The sequence below is a fragment of the Culex pipiens genome, chromosome 2 (assembly GCF_016801865.2).
Source record: "Culex pipiens pallens isolate TS chromosome 2, TS_CPP_V2, whole genome shotgun sequence".
NCBI lineage: Eukaryota > Metazoa > Arthropoda > Insecta > Diptera > Culicidae > Culex > Culex pipiens.
This window is the reverse complement of record NC_068938.1, coordinates 113,162,010-113,182,240: the sequence shown is the minus strand read 5'-3', so window position 1 is coordinate 113,182,240 and position 20,231 is coordinate 113,162,010. Positions and strand designations below refer to the sequence as shown.

The window sequence follows — 20,231 nt, the reverse complement described above, 5'->3', positions numbered from 1 at the left end:
GTGGTTGATGGAGTGTTGTCTACAATACTAGTCTGTTTTTTTTTCTCGATTTGTTCACAGGGGAGAAACTTAAGCTAACTCAACAAAACTGGGCTTTAAGAAGCAAAGACAATCATTAAGCGCTAAGAATACAACAAATAACAATCGCGGTTGTGTGTTCGTCAAATAATACAAGTGGCAAAAAAAAACTTTAGAGAGGCACAGCTGAGATTAACAACATTCTTTAGTTCTCTCTCTCATAATTCGTTAGTCTTTTGTTGGAAATGACCCCTTACTTTTTGCAACAGACTATGCTCCCTGCCGTGACTGTGGGCGGAACCGGTATTGCGTTTCTTGCGCGTGTGCCGCATCAGGAAGTTGTCGGTGACCCAAAAGATCAGAATCTGCAACGAAATCGAAAGTTGTTTCAAAATCACAATTTCCAAACCATGAAAATTTCATACGTTGACGAAGAACGGAATCACCAGCATCACCACGGCCAGCTCGATCCGCGGGTCCTTAAACGGGGACAGGACAAAGTTTTTCACGTTGTCCCAGATGTCGAGCTGGATGAACAGTGTCGTGATCAGCTTGACGATCGCCATCAACCCGACGTAGATCCAAGTCTGGTAGAGCCACGACTTTGGTGCTCCTAAGAATCAAACAATCAAGAACTTGTTAAAGAGGTGTGAACCGTGTTAGCACTCGTCGCGAGAATCACTCACCGTACTCGCCAAAGTTGATTGCGTCCCACTTTTTCTTGCGCGCTAAATACTGACAGGTTTTAATTCCAATGTAGATTATGAATAAGCCTATGGTGGAATCCAGTAGAAAGTTGATAATATACCTACGAAAAAAAAAAAAGATAAACGCAATTAAAATCCCATTTCAAGCTATAATTCAGTCGGCCGTACCAGGTACACGGATCGCCCTGGAACAGCGGCGCCAGGTACACGTTGGTCATGTGAATCACGAGGGCACCGATCCCCTGCTTGGAGGTGTCGTACCACCACGTCTCCCAGCTTCGCCGGTTGTACAGGGGCTCGCAGAAGCGCTTGCCTGGAAGGAAGGAAGGAGAATGTTTGTTTAACAAAAAGCTAGACTCAGTAAGAACGACGCAACCCCATTAATAAATCTTTAAATTAATGAATTGGTATTGTTTGAAATATTCGCAATTCGCAATTTTCAGTTCCCGACGAACACGCACTGCCCTTACACCTACATCTCACCCTTGCTCTGAGTCAGTACGAGCAACACGCTAGAACACGCTTTGAGTGTTCGTGCCAGGACATTCACACCTTCTTTTCCGGTTACGCACTTTAACTCGGCCGGAGGTGGTACATTGCGTAGGGTTCGATGTAAGTATAAGCGCCTAACCATTTAAAGTGTGCCTATCAACTTTTAGTTAAGCGAAAAGTGTTTTATTTTTAGTTTGAATTAAAAAACTGTTATTCAACTGTGTATTGTTTTCTCCTGAAATCTTTCCTATAGTGTTGGATCATTAGGGTGTAATATGGTTACATGGAAAAAAATTAAATTGTCTAAATCTAATGAGCACAGCAACTTTTTAGTTCCTTTTGGGGTCCTAAACAACTCCCCAAAGTTTGGGAACGATTGGTTTAGTCCTCACTTTGCACAAAGCGATTCAATTTTCTATGGGAATTTGTATGGGGAAAACCATTTTTTTTTAATTTTGATATTTATAAATTTCACGCATCACGCTGTACTTAAACCGGATTCATATTTCAATACTCTGAAAAATGCTCTACAACTTTCCCCAAGAGAGTATGGTGCTAACTTGCTCCTATAAAAAGATACAGCGTGTTCAAAACTCGTCTAAAACGTGTTTTTTGCTCGAAAATCACGTTTTAGACGAGTTTTGAGGACGCTGTATCTTCTATCAGGAGCAAGTTAGCACCATACTTTCTTCGGGAAAATTGTAGATCACCTTCCAGAGCATCCGAATATGAATCCGGTTTTAGTTCTGCGTGAAACTTGGATTTTTAAAATATTAAAATTCAAAAAAATATTTTTTCCATACAAATTTATATGGAAAATTGAATCGCTTTGCGCAAAGTGAGGACTAAACCAATCGTTCCCAAACTTTGGGGAGTTATTTAGGACCACAAAAGGAACTAAAAAAAATGCTGTGCTGGAAAACCGATTTTGATATTATACCCTATTGGATCATGTTTACCTGCTGCATTTTATAAAAAATAAGCAAAAGTACAATAGTAATATTTGTGTCAATTCTTTGATCATTCCATAATGTTCCGGAGTTCCCGAACGACCCCCCGCAGAACGACGCCGTCGCAATCGCAGTGGGTATTCCCACCTTTTCACCGTCGTGTGCAGGAGCACGCTGCCGCCATCATCATTCGAAACCGAGACGCCGCGACGAACGGACGCAGAAGAAAAAAGAGAAAAAGTACCGTTAGAATAAAGTTAGTTTCTAGTTAATTCGCGCGCGTGGTTTTTATTTGAGTTCCTCTTCCGAATCCGGAAATCTCGGTCCAAGTTCGGGAAGTTTACAGTCCGCTTTTTCACCGCAACATTTGGTCCTTCAGTGCCGAATAGTGATGGACATGCAAGCACTGAAAAGCCGTAGAAACGCCTTTATGGCGCAAGTGAGTGGGGAGCTGTCAGTCGCGGAGAGCCTCAAAACGCGGAAACCGTCCCAAAGTGAGGTTAAGGACCGCCTGACCCAGCTCAACAAGCTTGCCGAGAGTTTTCGCGAGACGCAAACTGGAATCGAGGAGCTGCAAGAGGACGCAGCGGCCATTGCCTCTGTGTACAACGTCCGGGAAGAGTTCTTCCACAAATACTACAAGGCGAAGGACGCCTACGAGGAATTCCTGGATGTGGATTCCGACGGCGAGTCAACGGCCAGTCAGCGGACCGTGGCCGAAACGTCCGACTGGAAGCAAGCGATGCACCTGCTCATGGAAACGCAGCGACAGCTGCTGCTGAATCAATCGGCGCAACGAGCAGGACAGGCATCGAATTGTTCACCAAACGGCGGTCAGGTGCAGAGTGGGTTACCCCAACTGAACGTTCAACTACCAGCCATCAGTGTGCCCAAATTCACCGGAGATCGCAAGAAGTGGACGACGTTCAAGGACCTTTACGTGTCAACCATTCACAACCGCGATGACCTGACGGACACTCTAAAGATGCAGTATCTCTACTCGTATCTGGACGTCGAGCCCAAGCGTCAAGTTGCAAGGTTCTCTATCTCGGAGGCAAACTACAAGCTGGCGTGGGAGGCTTTGACCGATTACTATGACAAGAAACGATTCACTGTCTTCTCGCTGGTACGTGAATTCATGGATCAACCCTCAATCGCAAGTGCCACCCCTGAATCGTTGAACAAGCTTGTGACGAGCTCGGACGAGATCGTGCAGCAGCTGGATACCCTCGGGGAGGAATTCCAGACCCGCGATCCGTGGTTGATTCACCTGGTGCTCGAGAAGCTGGACAAGGATACTCGAGCTGGCTGGTCGCAGAAGGTCATCGAAAAGGAGAACCCGAAGTTCGACGAGTTGCTGTCTTTCCTGAAGAAGCGATGTGAGGTGCTGGAAACCTGTTCAGCATTCTCGAAGAAAGTGGTGCTCGACGGAAAGAAGGAAGCGACGAAACAAGTGATCAGTGACAAGAAGCTGAAAGCGTTGCACACAACTGCAACCAATCAGAAGTGCGCGAAATGTTCGAAAGAGCATAACATGTATCAGTGCGAAGAGTTCAGGAGGCTGAGCGTGCAAGAACGGCGTGAACTAGTGCAGAAGGCTCGCTTGTGCTTTAACTGTTTGCGACCTGCGCACTGCGCCAAATCGTGCACCTCGAAGTCGTCGTGTCACACCCCTGAGTGTAAACAACGACATCACACGCTGCTGTGCACAAGTGCGGCCAATTCTGAACGAGCAAGTGAGGAAAGTGGAAGCAGTGCTTCAGTGAAAGTGGTTCCTGAGAAGAAAGAAGAAGTGATCGCTTCGCTGATGGCGGAGCTACCGGAGAAGAAGCGGCAGGTTCTACCCCTGTTGCCGACAGCAGTAGTGAAAGTGCGAAAAGTGAGTGGCGGATACGTCCGCGCGAGAGTGCTGATCGATTCCGGATCGCAAGCATCTCTTGTGACGGAGGAGTGTGTCCGGAAGCTGGAGCTGCCGAGAAGGAACGGGAAACTGGCGGTGAGCGGCCTTGGACAGCAGGAAGTCGGAACAACCCGCGGCGTGGTCACGCTGCAAATTGCTTCCCGGTTCGACGAGGTCGTGGTTATCGCCACGGACGCCTACATTCTTGGAAAGCTGACTTCGACCATTCCGTCGCAGCGCTTCGACGTGGCCAACATGAAACTGTTGCAGAACATTCCGGAGCTGGCCGACCCGGACTACAACCGACCGGGTCCGATCGACATCATTCTTGGATCAGATGTCTTTCTTGCGCTCTTGGAGGGAGGGCAGGTCAAAGACGAAAGCGGCCAAACGGTGGCCCAACGCACGGTCCTAGGGTGGATCGTGGCGGGACGATACGACGACCAAGCCGTCGTACACAGCAACCACACCATCGTCAATCTGCACGCAGAGATGGACCTGAACCGCACCTTGCGGCAATTCTGGGAGCAGGAGGAGAACTTCAAGCCACCACCGCTTACTCCTTCTGAACAGCAGGTCACTGAACACTTCAGTTCGACCCTGCAACGCGACGGAAATGGACGCTTCATTGTCAGATTGCCTTTTGACGATTCGAAGCCAGCGCTCGGCGACTCGCTTGCCGCGGCCACAAAACGCCTGAAGTCGATGGAACGTCGATTCCAGCAACACCCGGAGTTCAAGCAGGACTACACAGCGTTCCTGCGCGAGTATTTGGAGCTCGGCCACATGGAGGAGGTACCAGCCGATCAAGTCGAGAAGGATAGCAGCAAGTGCTATTATCTACCGCACCACGCGGTGATCAAGGCGGACAGCAGCACGACCAAGTTGCGCGTTGTCTTCGACGCGTCCTGCGCCACTTCAACGGGAGTTTCGCTGAACGACCGATTGCGTGCCGGACCGAACAACAACGCGGACCTGTTCTCGGTGGCTTTGCGGTTCCGCTCACACAAGGTGGTGTTCTGTGCAGACGTTGCGAAGATGTACCGCCAGGTACTCGTGCACCCGGACGACCGAGACTACCAACGCATCGTCTTCCGGGAGGAACCAGATCAACCGATCAAGCACTACCGTCTCTGCACAGTGACGTACGGAACGAAGACCGCACCGTACCTGGCAATCGAGTCAATGCGGGCGGCGGCCAAGGCTTACGACGACGTCTACCCACAGGCTGTAGAACGAATCAAACGGGATTTCTACGTAGATGATTTCCTGTCCGGAGCCGACGACACGAACGAAGCGACGTGTCTGAAGCAGCAAGTGGTCGAGATCCTCTCGTCGGCGGGGTTTGAACTCCGCAAGTGGACCTCGAACAACCAAGAACTCCTCCAAGAGCAGCGCACCGACGAGTCCGCTCCAGTCCTGATGAAGTTCTCCGAGCAAGGAGAAGCAGTGAAGGCCCTTGGCATCCAGTGGTTCCCAACGGAGGACGTGTACGGATTCAAGGTCAACCTCCCCGACACTTCGTTCACCTTCACCAAACGCCAGATGATATCGGATTCATCTAAACTGTTCGACCCGTTTGGCTGGTTGGCACCTGTGCTGGTGAAGATCAAGATCCTGTACCAGCAACTCTGGTTGTTCGACGTCAACTGGGACGACTCACTGCCGCCGGCGGTGAAGGCGGAGTGGCAGGAAGTGCGGAGTACTCTGCACCTACTCGAGAACATGCGGATCCCACGATACCTCTCCCCCTTTCGTGGTCGAATCCAATTGCACGGATTTTCGGACGCTTCCGAGCAGGCGTACGCAGCCGTCGTTTACGCCAGGTCGGTGAACGCCAACGGCAACATCTCGGTGGTTCTAATTGCAGCCAAATCTCGAGTCGCACCAATCAAGCAAGTGTCGCTGCCAAGACTGGAACTTTGCGGTGCGTGGCTGCTTGCACTGCTGATGGAGCGCATAACGGAAGCTTTGTCGCACCTCGCAATCGAGCACTGGGCCTGGACGGATTCGACCATCGTGCTCAACTGGCTGTCCACTCACCCCCGGAAGTGGAAGACCTACGTGGCGAATCGCACAGCTGCCATCCTGGATTACCTGCCACGCAGCTGCTGGAACCACGTCCTGGGCAAGGAAAACCTTGCTGATCTCGCAACGCGCGGGCTCACACCGGCCGAGCTTCTCGGCAACCCACTGTGGCTCGGATCTGCTCCGTGGATGCAGGTGGATCAAGCACTCTGGAAGCTGCGCCCTGTTCCAGTTGTTGACGACGAAGACCTGTTGGAAACCAGAGTAGTTAAATCGCTGCACCTAGTGGCGATCCCAATCCGAGAAAACTACGATGAGGAGCTGGGGCTGCTGGCGAAGCGGTCCAGTTTCACCCTGATCATCCGGACACTGGCCTGTGTCAATCGTCTCGCAAGCAACTGCCGGACTACCAAGGCCAATCGTCAGACTGGGGAGCTGGCCCCAGCCGAGCTGAGCGCTGCGAGAGCGCAGCTCGTTCGAGCCGTTCAACACACGGCGTACGCACCCGAGTTGGAGCTGTTGCGGAAGGGTAAGTCGCTGCCAACCAAACACATCCTTTCCCCGCTCCACCCCTTCCTCGACGAACAAGGCACCATGCGCTTGGGGGGTCGACTGCAGAACTCGGACTTGCCGTACGACGTGAAGCACCCCATGATCCTGCCGCAGAACCATGTGGCAACCGAAATGCTGGTGCGTGAGTTACACCTGCGTAATCTCCACGCCGGACCGGCGCTGCTGACTGCTACCATCTATCAACAATACTGGATCGTCGGATGCCAGACGGTGGTACGCAAGGTGGTCCACGGATGCACGCGGTGCGTCCGTCTCAAGGGAAAAACTGCCAATCAGCTGATGGGCAATCTACCGCCGGCAAGGGTGCTGGCGACACGACCATTTTCACACGTCGGCGTTGACTACGCCGGACCTGTCAAACTCAAGGCCGCCTGCGTTCGTGGAGTCAAGGTAACCAAGGGGTACATCGCGGTGTTTGTGTGCCTCTCAACCAAGGCAGTACATCTGGAGGTAGCGAGCGATTTGTCCACGAACACCTTCATCAGTGTCCTTAAGCGATTCGTATCCCGGCGCGGATACCCCGTCGAAATCTGGTCGGATAACGGTACCAATTTCGTTGGCGCTGATCGAGTCCTGCAGGAGTTCGTCGAGCAGATCCAGTCCAACGGCAAGGAAGCAGCGCGATTCTTGTCCAACCTGGGCATCAAATGGACCTTCAACCCTCCCTCGGCACCGCACATGGGCGGTATTTGGGAGGCCGCGGTCAAAAGCACCAAGAAGCACCTGGTGGCCGAACTCGGAGACGAAGCCATCACGTTCGAAGACCTGTCAACAATTCTGTGCCAAGTCGAGGCTTGCCTTAACTCGCGGCCACTCTGCGCTCTCTCCAGCAACCCGGACAGTGTTGAGGCCTTGACTCCGGGGCACTTTCTGGTTGGGCAGCCGATGAACCTTGTTCCCGAGCCCAACGTGCAACACCTGCCTGTCGGACGACTGGATCACTGGCAAGCGCTCCAGAGACGCGCTGCTAATATCTGGAACAGATGGAGAGATGAGTATTTGACGAGCCTGCAACCGCGCAACAAGTGGCGCACACCCCAACCCAACATCGAGGTGGACCAGCTGGTCCTCGTGAAGAACGACAACGCTCCACCGACCCAGTGGGAGCTAGCACGAGTGAAGGAGGTCCATCCGGACGCAACAGGAGCGGTACGCACGGTGACCCTACGGCGCGGTTCAACTGTGTACCAACGCCCGATTCACAAGCTGTGCCTACTCCCGAGGAATTGAGGCAGTGGCCTCAAGGCGGGGAGGATGTTCCGGAGTTCCCGAACGACCCCCCGCAGAACGACGCCGTCGCAATCGCAGTGGGTATTCCCACCTTTTCACCGTCGTGTGCAGGAGCACGCTGCCGCCATCATCATTCGAAACCGAGACGCCGCGACGAACGGACGCAGAAGAAAAAAGAGAAAAAGTACCGTTAGAATAAAGTTAGTTTCTAGTTAATTCGCGCGCGTGGTTTTTATTTGAGTTCCTCTTCCGAATCCGGAAATCTCGGTCCAAGTTCGGGAAGTTTACAGTCCGCTTTTTCACCGCAACACATAAATTGAGTAAGGACTCGAACCTCACTTGTTTGAAGAAAATGGAGACAGTAACTATTCAAAGAATCAAGAATGAAAGAAAAATAGTAATTTATTAAGTAGATAAAGAAATAAACAAAAGTTAATAAATAGAGGTAACAAACAAGCTCAAGGGCAATTTATAAGGCAGATAAAAAATATTTCAAATATATAAGAAATGATGATAAACAAAATTGACATCGCTGCCAAATTAAGGGAAAACAGACAGTTTGTTACAGCAGCATCAATTGGTTAAATAGAGTAAACAGAAGCCGTGTTAGAAAATCAGAAGAATAGAAGATAGGTGGTATCTGAAATGGAAAGAAGAGAAACCCAGTTCTGCAATGTTCAAGTACATCCACAACAGTTGACTCAACATGCTGCGAATCAAAACAATACCGTCTACAATCACTAATTACTTCCCTTTCCCACGTTGTCGCGCCCCTTTCTTTTAGCCGTCTCGACTCTGACCTGCGGTGGTCAAAGAATTACGAGCCGTTTCCACAGGCCACCAACTAGGTTACAACTTGTCATCATGATGACTAAAACCATCCAACGTGGAGGTAAGAAAATAGGACACTTGCAAACAAAACTACGGATGTAGTTAATTGCGCTCCTTTCAGAATGTTTCTTACCTGGATGTGGATGAGAAGAGCACGCAACAAGGTCAGTGCCATTGTATGCTCTTAGTGCATCTCCAGCACGGGTAGCAAACATCGAAGCAAATCAAATTTACACCCGACGTCAACCCCACCGTGGTACCTGTCGCGGTAGCAAATTTGCTCTCAGTTCTTCGAGATTTCACTTTGCTACCCGCTATTCTGCTGGTTTGCTACTGCGGCAAATGGAATGATGCACGAAAAAAAAAATTAAATTGTTTTTTATGTATAAAAAAAATAAAAAATGACAAAATAAAAAAAACAATAAAAACTTGAAATTAAAACAAAAATAAAAATTAAAAGAAAATTTAAAAAAAAATTGCAAAAGTTTTAAAAAAAAAAATTAAAAAAATTAAAAAAAATTAAGGCCGTTTCAAATATTTTTCGAAATTCATGTCGCCCTTCAAAGTTGGCCTGAAAAATCAGGGGTAATTTTTTTTTCCAAAAACTTCAAAATTTTTATGAAAATTAAAGTTTAACCAACTGAAAACCAGTTAAAATACATTTTCCCGCGTTTATAATCATATTTAGCATGTTTAACTCCTTTGAAAACATTTTAAATTTTCATAAAATACCAATGTATAGTCCCACCAAAAAAATTTTTTTGGGGAAAAAAACATTTCGTCAATAACTCGATATTTTCAAAACTAATGATTGGAAAGCAACTGTACGCCTGTAAAAAGCATTTTAAAACACTTTTTTCATCCAAATGTTGAATCCTAGGCTTGTAATTTTATTTTATTTTTTTTTTTGCCTCCCCCTCGACTTTGGTCAGAGCCGAGGGACATAAACATTGAAAAACATTTGCAACGGCCTAAAAAAATTAAAAAAAATAAAAAAAAAAAATAAAAAAATTAAAAAAATTTAAAAAAAATTAAAAAAAAATTCAAAAAAAAAATAAAAATAAAAATCAAAATTTGAATTTGAATTAAAAACGTTAAAAAAATCATAAAAAAATGACAAAATTTGAAAAAAAAACAAACAAACAAAACAAAATAAAAAAAATAAAATTGAAAAAAGTATTAAAAAATAAATTTAAAACATTTAAAAAAAATTAAAAACATTAAAAAAAATCAAAAAAAAGGAAAAAATAAAAAAAACATAAAAAATTAAAACATTTTAAAATTTAAAAACAATAACTTGTTTAAAGAAATAAAAAAAATAAAATTTAAAAATTTAAAAAAATTGAAAATTATTTAGAAAAAAATTGGAAAAAATAAAAAAAAATAACGTTTTCATTAAAATATCTGAGATCCGGCCTTTTTTGTTTTTTTTTAATTGTTGTATTTTTGAATTTTTGAATTTTAAAATTTTAAAATTTAAAAAAAAATAAATATAAAAATCTTTGACATTTTGATGAAATGTTTTCTTGTTGATTCAAAATCTTTAATTACGTAATCTAGGAAATCCTTCATAATATCTTGTCCGCTTTTAATACAACAACCCAACTATTTGGTATTTTTTTGTGAATAAATGTGGCAAAGTTTTGAATGCGTGTTTCGGAGATTTTTGTATGTCTGCACTTGTGTATGATTCTAAAATTCAAAAATTTAAAGATTAAAAAAATCGAAAATTCAAAAAGTTAAAAATCCGAAAATTTTAAAATTCAAAAATGCAAAAATACAAAAATGCGTTTAAATAGTTTATTTTTTTCAAATGTTCAAAAAATTAAAAATTCGAAAATTCAAAAAGTAACAAATTTAAAATTTGGAAATTCAAAAATTTGAAAATTCAAAAATTCAGAATTTTAAAAATTAAAAAAATCCAAAATTTAAAAATTCAAAAATTCAACAATTCAAAATTTCAAAAATACACCAATACAAAAATTCAACAATACAGAGATTTTTGTATGTCTGCTCTTGTGTATGATTCAGAAATTCAAAAATTCAAGAATACAAAAATTCAAAAATTTGAAAATTTGAAAATTCAAAAAATTAAATATTCAAAAAATTTAAAATTCAAAAACTTTAAAATACAAAAATTTAAATAGCTTAATTTTTTTCAAATATTCAAAAATTTTAAAATTCAACAATTCAAAAATACAACAATTTAAAAAAAATCAAAAAAGGAAAAAAAAAATAAAAAAAATAAAACATTTTAAAAATTTAAAAACAATAACTGGTTTAAAGAAATAAAAAAAATAAAATTTAAAAATAAAAAAAATTAAAATTATTTAGAAAAAATTGGAAAATTAACGTTTTCATTAAAATATCTGAGATCCGGCCCTTTTTGTTTTTTTTTTAAATTGTTGTATTTTTGAATTTTAAATTTTTAAATTTTTTGAGTTTTTAAATTTTGAAATATTTGAAAAAAAATTAAGCTATTTAAATTTTTGTATTTTAAAATTTTTGAATTTTAAATTTTTTGAATATTTAATTTTTGAATTTCTGAATCATACACAAGAGCAGACATACAAAAATCTCTGTATTGTTGAATTTTTGTATTTGTGTATTTTTGAATTTTTAAAATTTTGAATTGTTGAATTTTTGAATTTTTAAATTTTGCAATTTTGGAATTTTTGAATTTTGAATTTTCAAATTTTTGAATTTCCAAATTTTTAATTTTTTGCTTTTTGAATTTTCGAATTTTTAATATTTTGAACATTTGAAAAAAATAAACTATTTAAACGCATTTTTGTATTTTTGCATTTTTGAATTTTAAAATTTTCGAATTTTTTACTTTTTGAATTTTTGAATTTTCGATTTTTTTAATTTTTAAATTTTTGAATTTTAGAATCATACACAAATGCAGACATACAAAAATCTCCGAAACACGCATTCAAAACTTTGCCACATTTATTCACAAAAAAATACCAAATAGTTGGGTTGTTGTATTAAAAGCGGACAAGATATTATGAAGGATTTCCTAGATTACGTAATTAAAGATTTTGAATCAACAAGAAAACATTTCATCAAAATGTCAAAGATATCTATGTTCATTTTTGTCAAAAACATTAGGTTGGGTAAGTTAACATCCGCGTTAAGATAGCATATTTTTGGTGGTAAATCATTCGATTTAGGTACTAGAAGTTAACGTCTGTGTTAGGGAAGCGCACCGAAAGGTTGTCCGAACCAGCCTTACGGCGAAACCGTTGATCATTTTTGATGATAATTGATCATCACTCTAAAATGCTCTGCATTGAATTCGCGATCTCTTTTTGCAAGGATTTTTTAACGCAGATACTCTGCATTATCTTGGGATATTACGGACCACTAAGAACTTCTGGAAGTTACGAATTGAATAACTATCTGTTCAACCGATGTATTCACCATCGATATAGCTTCAGGTAGCTTCAGTGAGCCACAATGGACTCTCTGTGGCTATATTAACCATCGGTATACCTTCAGATAGATTCAGTGAACCACGATGGCCATTCTGCGACATGTTGGATTGTTTTGGGTTATCTAGGATGGCGCCAGGGGGCCATCCTAAATTTTCAATTTTTCTTGTCACCCTACTGCCGGTGCATAAATAAAATGATTTGTCTTTCCCATCTCCACGCAGCGGAAAATTGTAACAGGGACACTTCGCATAGACGCCCTTGCTCCCATCACGTCGTCGTGTGGAGCAACGAGAAATGAATAAGCGTGCCCCGTCAGCCGAATCATCAGATGAGATGCAGACAATCCCCACAAATAACAGCGAGCAACCAAGGGAACACCCTACCGCGTATACAGTAAGATTGGCGTGGTTTGCGTTTAATGGATTGTAAATATGGTAGAATTCATTTAGAGTTTTTGTAATTAATATTGGAAAGCTCTAACCAGCGGAATCTTCAAAATTAGCACCTTTTCCTTCCACTCCAACTGTGAAGGTTTTCAATCCTCCATATTCTGTAGACGTCTACGTTGCCTTCATTACAGATGGAAATCCAAAAAAGGGATTTTTGCGTTTATTTAAACCAACTTTACAGGATGAATAACGATGTGAAAATCACATCACAAGCAGTGGTAACGTCCAGTATGTGGAAAAAAAATCAGCACCTTTTTCAGTACAGGCGCACTGGAAAAGTATTGAGCGTTAATATAATTATCATCGCACCTTAGAACGGTGCATGGCTAACTGGAAAATATTATTGCTCAGTCACATTTACAAAAAAAACGCAAACCGCTCTCTCAGACTTAGTTTCTGTAATCTTATCTCAACAAGCTTCAACATTAATCGACCAATAACGTGCTTAGCTTCTAAACCTCCTCCGCCGAGCAGTAGCAACTCACCAATCAGACAGGTAAAGGCCAACGTGGCCAGTATTCCCTGCAAGAACCATCCGAAAAAGTCGGTGAGTGCATCCTTGCTGCAGTGCAGGGTGGACCACTCGGTGTCGCCACCGCTGCCCTCTCCCATCCCCAGCGTCGAGCTGTTCATCGTCGTGTTTGTATTTCTGTTGCTGCTGCTGCTGTTTCTTACGACGAAAATTGCTTATTATGTATTCGATGGTGCTGTTGCTGCTGCTGCTTCTGGCGTGTGTATTTAGTTAGATAATTTTGCGTTTCTTTCTCTCCCTTGTTTGCTGTCTGTGTGGCCACCACGCCAGGAGGACAATTTGGCTCCCGGGTTGGAAAACCTCCGGACTACAAAGTTAGTTCTGAATCACACACCTCCCTCCTTCCAGACGATTCTTTCGGACTTTCGTTGCGACGATGACCTGTCTCCGCGGCCGTCTCGAGGCCACCTCGGGCGGGGGAGGAGAAACGAAAACAGACACAAAGAGAGCTGGGGCTGGGAGGACGTCACACTTGTCGTAACTGGTGGTCAATTTGGGTTGTCGATGCTTTTTCACTACTTCGTTGCTGCTGAAGGCTGATTTCTCGTTGTTGTTTCTGGTTGTGGTGGAACCATTCTACTTCGACAGCAAGCAGCAGGTTCCAGCCAGTCATTGTTTTTCGTCGGCCACACTTGCAAAAAAGCGGATTCTTTCGGGAAGGGGGAAACGCACTAGCTGCAGTGGCACTTCATTCCGGACCGCGAAACTTGAATCGAATCGCGCAAAATCTTCGGATCACCGCGCTAATTACTGGCACAGATTCCCTTTTTCGGGGGTGGCTTCCGCGTAGCGATGATTATTCTTCCTCCTCCAGCTGCAGCGCGACGAAACGACGAAATTCCACAACTCGAACAAACTGACGACGACACGATTGGAAAAGTGACAGGTGAACTGGCTAGATGTCGAGTTGGTAGCCAAAGCTGTCAAACGTATCAAACGCTTAGGGCATCTCCACCGCAGGGACCTAATTGCGTTGCAAACCTAATTTGGCACCAGCGTCAAGCCCACCGCGGTACTTGTGCGAGAGCTAATTTAGGTTCGAGTTCATCCGTGTTCATCCGAATCTAAACAAAACTCAGGTTAGCTCCGGGATCTACCGGGAGCAAATCGTGTGACGGATGGTTTTTTCAAGCAAAACAATGTAATTGGGCCAATGTGAGTTTGTAAACAAAGAGTTTATCCTGCTCACGTCAGTAAATGTTTACATTAGGAGTGATGATTGATTTCTCGATTCAATTATTCGAGTTTGGAGATATTTTCCCTCCTGCAAGTTTACGCATGAAAAATGACTTTTGGTAATCTGGGGTGATGCAGTTTTATTGTTTAGGTTAGATTGGGGCTGTGTTTGACTAATTTTGGTCAACGCATTGTCGATCTACTGCCGGACATGCAAGAGACAAGTCATTTGTATTGAGTAAAAAGCAAAATTCAAGCAAAACATTTTAAATAAGCCAATACGGATTTGAAAACAAGCAATCCGAGCACAATTGGGTCCTAAAATGAAGCTTAGATTGCTGATGTTATTGTTTACAGTGATAAAGCTTATTTTTCTGAGTAAGACCACAAAGAATTTAAAATGGATTTTTAAATCAATTTTGAAAAATTATCCTCGTGGTCCTTCTTGACAGAAAAGCTCCTACTTGACAGCTTGTTCCAAGGGGACCATCGAAAAAATCACGCAGAAAAATGTTTTGTAGAATCAGCCTGTACGAGGTTTGAATCAACAAAATTTTTGTTGAATATAATCAACGCCGATTTTGCGTTGAAACAAACCTTGATTTTCTCAATTCAACAAAATTCTTTTGTTGTTTTGAAAAAGCTGCTTTGACGTTTAGCGTTGAGTCAACAAAAATCCTGATTTTTAAATCAACAAAACGTTTTGTTGATTCAAATATGCCTTATTTTTCTGCGTGATGTTGTCTTGTCAGAAAAAATGCATTAAATGAAAAAAAGTGATCAAGTTCAAAAATTAAATTCTTAAATTCTTAAATTCTTAAAATCTTAAATTCTTAAAATCTTAAATTCTTAAATTCTTAAATTCTTAAATTCTTAAATTCTTAAATTCTTAAATTCTCAAATTCTCAAATTATTAAATTCTTTAATTCTTAAATTCAATAATTGTTACATTCACAAACTCTTAAATTCACAAATTCTTAAATTCTTAAATTTTCAAATTCCTGATTTTGAATTCAATTTTTGATAAAAATAGTGTTTTTGAATGTTAGAATTTCGGGTTTTTCTTAAATTCTTAAATTCTGAATAAAATAAATACTTTAACATTAAAATTATTATTCAATTCTGCATACTATTTATTTAGAATTTCCAAATTTCAGATTTTTTACTATTGAGTTTTTCAGTCATAATAGATATTTGTATGATAAATGTCAAGTTTATTTTCACTCTGGTTTACTTCATTTCGATCCGTGTGGATCAATTGGACAGCGCACTGGACTCACAATCCAGAGGTTGCTGGTTGGTACTAGAAATAGTGGCCGACAGCTATAAAGACAACTTCTGTTTTTTACTCATTTCGAAAAAAACAAAAAAACTATGTCTGTACATTTATTTTAAATTTTTAATATTATTATATTGAATACAATATTATTAAGAGCGAGTTTTTCACCAATGTGTAACAGGCAGACATGCATCTGCTCTAACTCCTCTTTTAGAAGAACTTGTTTGGCATTTCACGTAGAAGATACCCAGCATGTTGTGCCAGTGATCAAAATACGCTAATTACGCTTGTCTTTTAGGCTCCCGAAGACCCTGAGAGATTATTTTGAAACCCAACCGAGATATAGGTTAAGAACTCTTAATTGCACTCAAAGAGCTTTTAAGAAGTTCTTCTTGAGAGCTTAAGAGAACATTTACATGAACATATAGCTAAAATCGGGTTTTCCAATGAACCAATGTTTTCTACACATTATTCAAGCCAAAATCAAGAGATTTTTACCTAGCAACAAGCATAACATTGCTTTAAACGAAAATGCCATCTATAACAAGCTGAGTTCCGTTAAAAAAAGCTCATAGTGCCGATGCATGTCTGGTAACAGGTCGTATCGAGGTGCTCCGATTTGGATGAAACTTTCAGCGTTTGTTTGTCTATACATGAGATGAACTCATGCCAAATATGAGCCCTCTACGACAAAGGGAAGTGGGGTAAAACGGGCTTCGAAGTTTGAGGTCCAAAAAACCTAAAAAATCTTATAATTGCTCGCATTTCCGTAAAACTTCATCAATTCCAACTCTCGTAGATGCATTTGAAATTAGATTTGAAAGGTGTTTTGAAGCACTTCAAAATGAGCCATAGCCAAGCCAGGATCGGCTTGACTTTTTCTCATATCTTTTGCAAATTACTGTTAAAAATTGATTTTTTTAAAACCTTAATATCTTTTTGCAACAGCCTCCAACACCCATCCAGGTTTTTAAGCGAAGATGGCGTTCGAATGGCGAACATCCGAAATCTTAAAATCGCGCAGTAGCACCAACATTAGAAAACAAATGTGGCTGTCATGCCATGGCACACTTTTTTCGGAATATTGGTACCACTGCATGATTTTGACATTTCGGACGTTCACCATTCAAACGCCATCTTCGCTTAAAAACCTGGATACTCCCATAGGTCAAAAGATAGGTAATTTCATGGACTATAAGCCTACGGTATTAACTTTTTGGCCAATCGCAGTTTTTCTCATAGTTTTTTTAATTTTCTACAACAATCATTTTACAACGTTAGTTTTTGCCCTGTAGGCCTCCATAACGGCACTTTTTGGTCTCAATTTTGTCATATTCGGAATCCTCGGAAAATTTCACGTTAGTTAGAAGTATTGGAGTGGTAAATTTGATTGGAAAAATGGCCATTAGAATGAATTAAAATATTTTTTTACAATTTGTTGGATTTGGGGTGAAACAGGTTTTCGCCTACTTCATACAGCATTTGACGTATTGATCACAGAGCAAGGGGTAGGATAGAGAGTAATATTGAGAAAGTTTGAATAATTTTGAGTAACATTGAGCCACTCAAAGTTTTTCAATCCTTCCAAACGACGTAACGAACTTTGACACTGACATTTGGCTCCAGAGAGAGACGACTGATTTTGACAGACACAAAACTAAGCCCAAATAGAAACACGTGGAGCGGAAAAAATGATCCCGTTCCGGTTTTATTTCTTGCAGCTATTTACGGCGTCGATTCTACCCAAGGCTGTATTGTCTTTAAATATATCATGGAATCTACCTCTTGCAGGACCAGATCCTTAGAAAAATCCGGAATCGGAACGTAATATTGTGTTTTGGGTGTTTTGCACCGAGCAGCTTCATGACGTCTCCGGATTGTCATCCGGAGGAGGATGATCTGAAGGTGTGTGGGGTGCTGGTGGACATGGTAGAGATTACGTTCCGCTGCGTGACAAAAAAAAGCTCTTCGAAATCCGTATAGCCGTAACGATCGTCCAAATTATGAAAATCCTCGAACGAAGGTACCAGAACGAGGAGGACTCGGTGGACATCGGCGCCTTTCAAAACTGTTCACCCAAGCCTTTTTTTCGGCGCATAGAACGGACCAAAGGCATCTAAACCGACCGCATTAAAAAAAAAACTAAACAAAAAGCAGAAATAAAAACTTTTATTTATTGGTTTTGTTTGACTCTTTTGACAATAGCTGATTTCTCGCAAGTACCGGCAGGACATAACCGGAAATCGACTGCTGGAGGCTTGGATGAGACCAGGAAGACGAGAACGTCATCACCTGACTTGATGGACTTTAGATGATCCTCGGAGGACTTGTCGGAACGACGAAAGATGTTCTCCTTGATCTCGCTGAACTCCCTAGCAATGTGAGCGGTGTGGCAATCCAGCACGGGGTATCCGTTGGAGATTTGACCGGGGTGTTTCAGCACGATGACCTGAGCGGTGATTCTTTGAGTCATCGGGACATATCCACGACGTAGTTCCTTTACGGGCACGTTCTTGACGTTGTCTTGGGGTACAGCCTCCGGCAGGGCTTCTTGGAGCATTTGACGGACATCACATCAGTGGTCAGGTCAGGTCAAGATGCAATCCATTGTCTCAAACAGGCACTTCCTCTTGCGCTCGATGAGCCATCCCATAAACTAGTACATCTTGGTGGACGGTTCCATCTTGTTGTGTTGAGCAGGGCGAGCAGGGAATCCTCTCGGGTCTGTCTGTTGCTGGAGACATTTGGGATATAATGGGCCGGAAAAGTGCGGTAAATCCGGCGGGCTGAGCGCTGCTTAAGTACTCTGGCACAAGGTCAGCAGCTTCCACAGGCGTGCAGGGGATGCCAGCTATGCCACAACATCGAGAATTGCTACGTGCCGCGGGAAAGATTCCTTGCGGCAGCATCCGGATTGAAATCCGGAACAGACCATTCCGCAGCAAATACATTGGCCAATTTTGGGAAGTTTAACAGTGTCTTGTCGTGAAATTATTTCAAACTTTTTGTAAATACGCTCGCCTGTCAAAATATGTATATTCACAAATTCCGTAACCTGTTGCAAAATCGTTCAAGAGGGATATTGAGTAACTTTGAGCCACATTGAGTAATTTTGAGAAAATGAGTCACTCAGTTTCTCACTGTCTTACCCCTTGACTCGAAGGCTAATTTAGCTTTAGCTTTGCTACCCGCGGTGCGAAAGTTGGGGTGCAAACATGTCAGGAGCAAATCGGATGAACTCTTTTAAAAATTTGAAAATGATATTTTATTGATGTAAGCAAACAATTAGGACAAAAAACGGAATCGACGTAACACCTTATAATGTGGCCCTCTTAAACCTTGCGGTTTCGTCAACGGATCCACAGGCGTGTATCGTTCTTTTTGCGACAAGACTCCGCCTCCCGGGTCTCCTAAGTGTGAAGGTATGGGCACGGGGAGAGGGCACCGAATACCTATATTTACACTTAGAATTTTTTGCGTCCGCCCCGGGATTCGAACCGGCAACCTCTGGATTGTGAGTCCAGTGCGCGGTCCGATTGATCCACACAGGCAGACAATAATGCAATTGGAAGCATGTTCCATCATACTAGAACATAGTTTCATTGATTTTGATCAACAAAACGGCTAAAATTGGAAAATGAATAAATTAGATCCCCGCGGTGGGCTTGATTCAGTAGCCAAATTAGCTCCCAGCGGTGCGGAAACCTGTATTAGCTACGGAGCAAAGCTAAAACTGGGGATCCAACCGATAGGTTTGCCACGCAATTAGATCTCTGCGGTGGAGATGCCCTTAGGGATGTCTTGCCATTTTGGACAAAATACGACGATTGAAGCAAATCGGGGAACTGGGCAGTTTTTTTATTGCCATAATATTAGAGAGAAAAATGTCTCAAGCCAACCCTTGATTTCTAAGCAAAGTGCGGACATTTTTCTTTGAATCGGCTATATATATGCATCTATCAAGCTGTCAAATCTGCAACATGGAGTTAAACTTTCTGTGAAGTTGCTGTGAAGTTTACCATGGCACTTCGAAAAGAATCTCTAGGTTTAATTAGGTTAGTAAATCCCGGAACGTTCGGCAGCACACTTGGCGCCACCCGAATGGCGAATCGTGCTCCCAAATCGATCACGTGTTGGGTGTACAAGGGGTGTACACGGCAGGTAACCTGTTGACAGACAAGACTGCGGTGGTGGCTTGGTAGAAGGAGCACTTTCAGCAGCTGTTGCACGCTAAGGACGATGAAAAAGCTGTGGACCCGCCCACATTGGAAGAAGTAGATAAGGCTGGGCTTCCGGCCGATCGTTGCACGCACGGGAGTACGCGGATGACCGAGATTCTGCACCAAATCATTCTACGCATCCGGCCGACTGGCTACACGGGCTCATCACACCAGTCTACAAAAAAGGGCAAAGAGTTGTTTGTGCCAACTATCGAGGCATCGCAATCCTCAACTCAGCGTACATAGTACTCTCCCGCATTCTGTGGAGCAAGCAACCAGTGTGGAATCCTCGACAAGTTCTGCGAGTACAACCTGCAACGACTTCAAGGCGGCGTACGATTCAGAAAAGAAGCGAACTTTGGAAAATTATGTTAAACGCGGCTTTCCGGTGAAGCTAATTAGACTG

General features: G+C 42.6%; 2 protein-coding genes and 1 pseudogene across 2 annotated transcripts; 1 reads left to right on the top strand and 2 right to left on the bottom strand.

The window, feature by feature from the left end:
* Nucleotides 1-236: 236 nt before the first annotated feature.
* On the bottom strand, nt 237-1,322 carry LOC120414715 (store-operated calcium entry regulator STIMATE-like). Its single transcript, XM_039576021.1, has 5 exons — nt 1,304-1,322; nt 894-1,038; nt 705-826; nt 444-631; nt 237-383 (listed from the first exon to the last, which is right to left on the bottom strand). The coding sequence occupies exons 1-5, from the start codon at nt 1,320-1,322 to the stop codon at nt 237-239; spliced, it is 621 nt and encodes a 206-aa protein (XP_039431955.1).
* Nucleotides 1,323-2,558: 1,236 nt separating this feature from the next.
* LOC120414714 (uncharacterized) lies at nt 2,559-7,898 on the top strand. The gene has a single exon (XM_039576020.1). It carries the CDS (start codon nt 2,559-2,561, stop codon nt 7,896-7,898), a length of 5,340 nt encoding a protein of 1,779 aa, XP_039431954.1.
* A 9,880-nt stretch (nt 7,899-17,778) lies between these two features.
* LOC120414713 (elongation factor 1-alpha-like) lies at nt 17,779-18,288 on the bottom strand (annotated as a pseudogene).
* Between the last annotated feature and the right edge of the window lie 1,943 nt (nt 18,289-20,231).

Bases quoted from the DNA above. Each gene is read 5' to 3' on its own strand.
- LOC120414715 (XM_039576021.1), bottom strand. The intron at 827-893 runs GTACGGCCGACT...TTTTTTTCGTAG, and splicing joins CAGGGCGATCCGTGTACCTG to GTATATTATCAACTTTCTAC. The intron at 384-443 runs GTATGAAATTTT...ATTTCGTTGCAG, and splicing joins TGATTCCGTTCTTCGTCAAC to ATTCTGATCTTTTGGGTCAC.
- LOC120414714 (XM_039576020.1), top strand. From the start codon at position 2,559: ATGGACATGCAAGCACTGAAAAGCCGTAGAAACGCCTTTATGGCGCAA.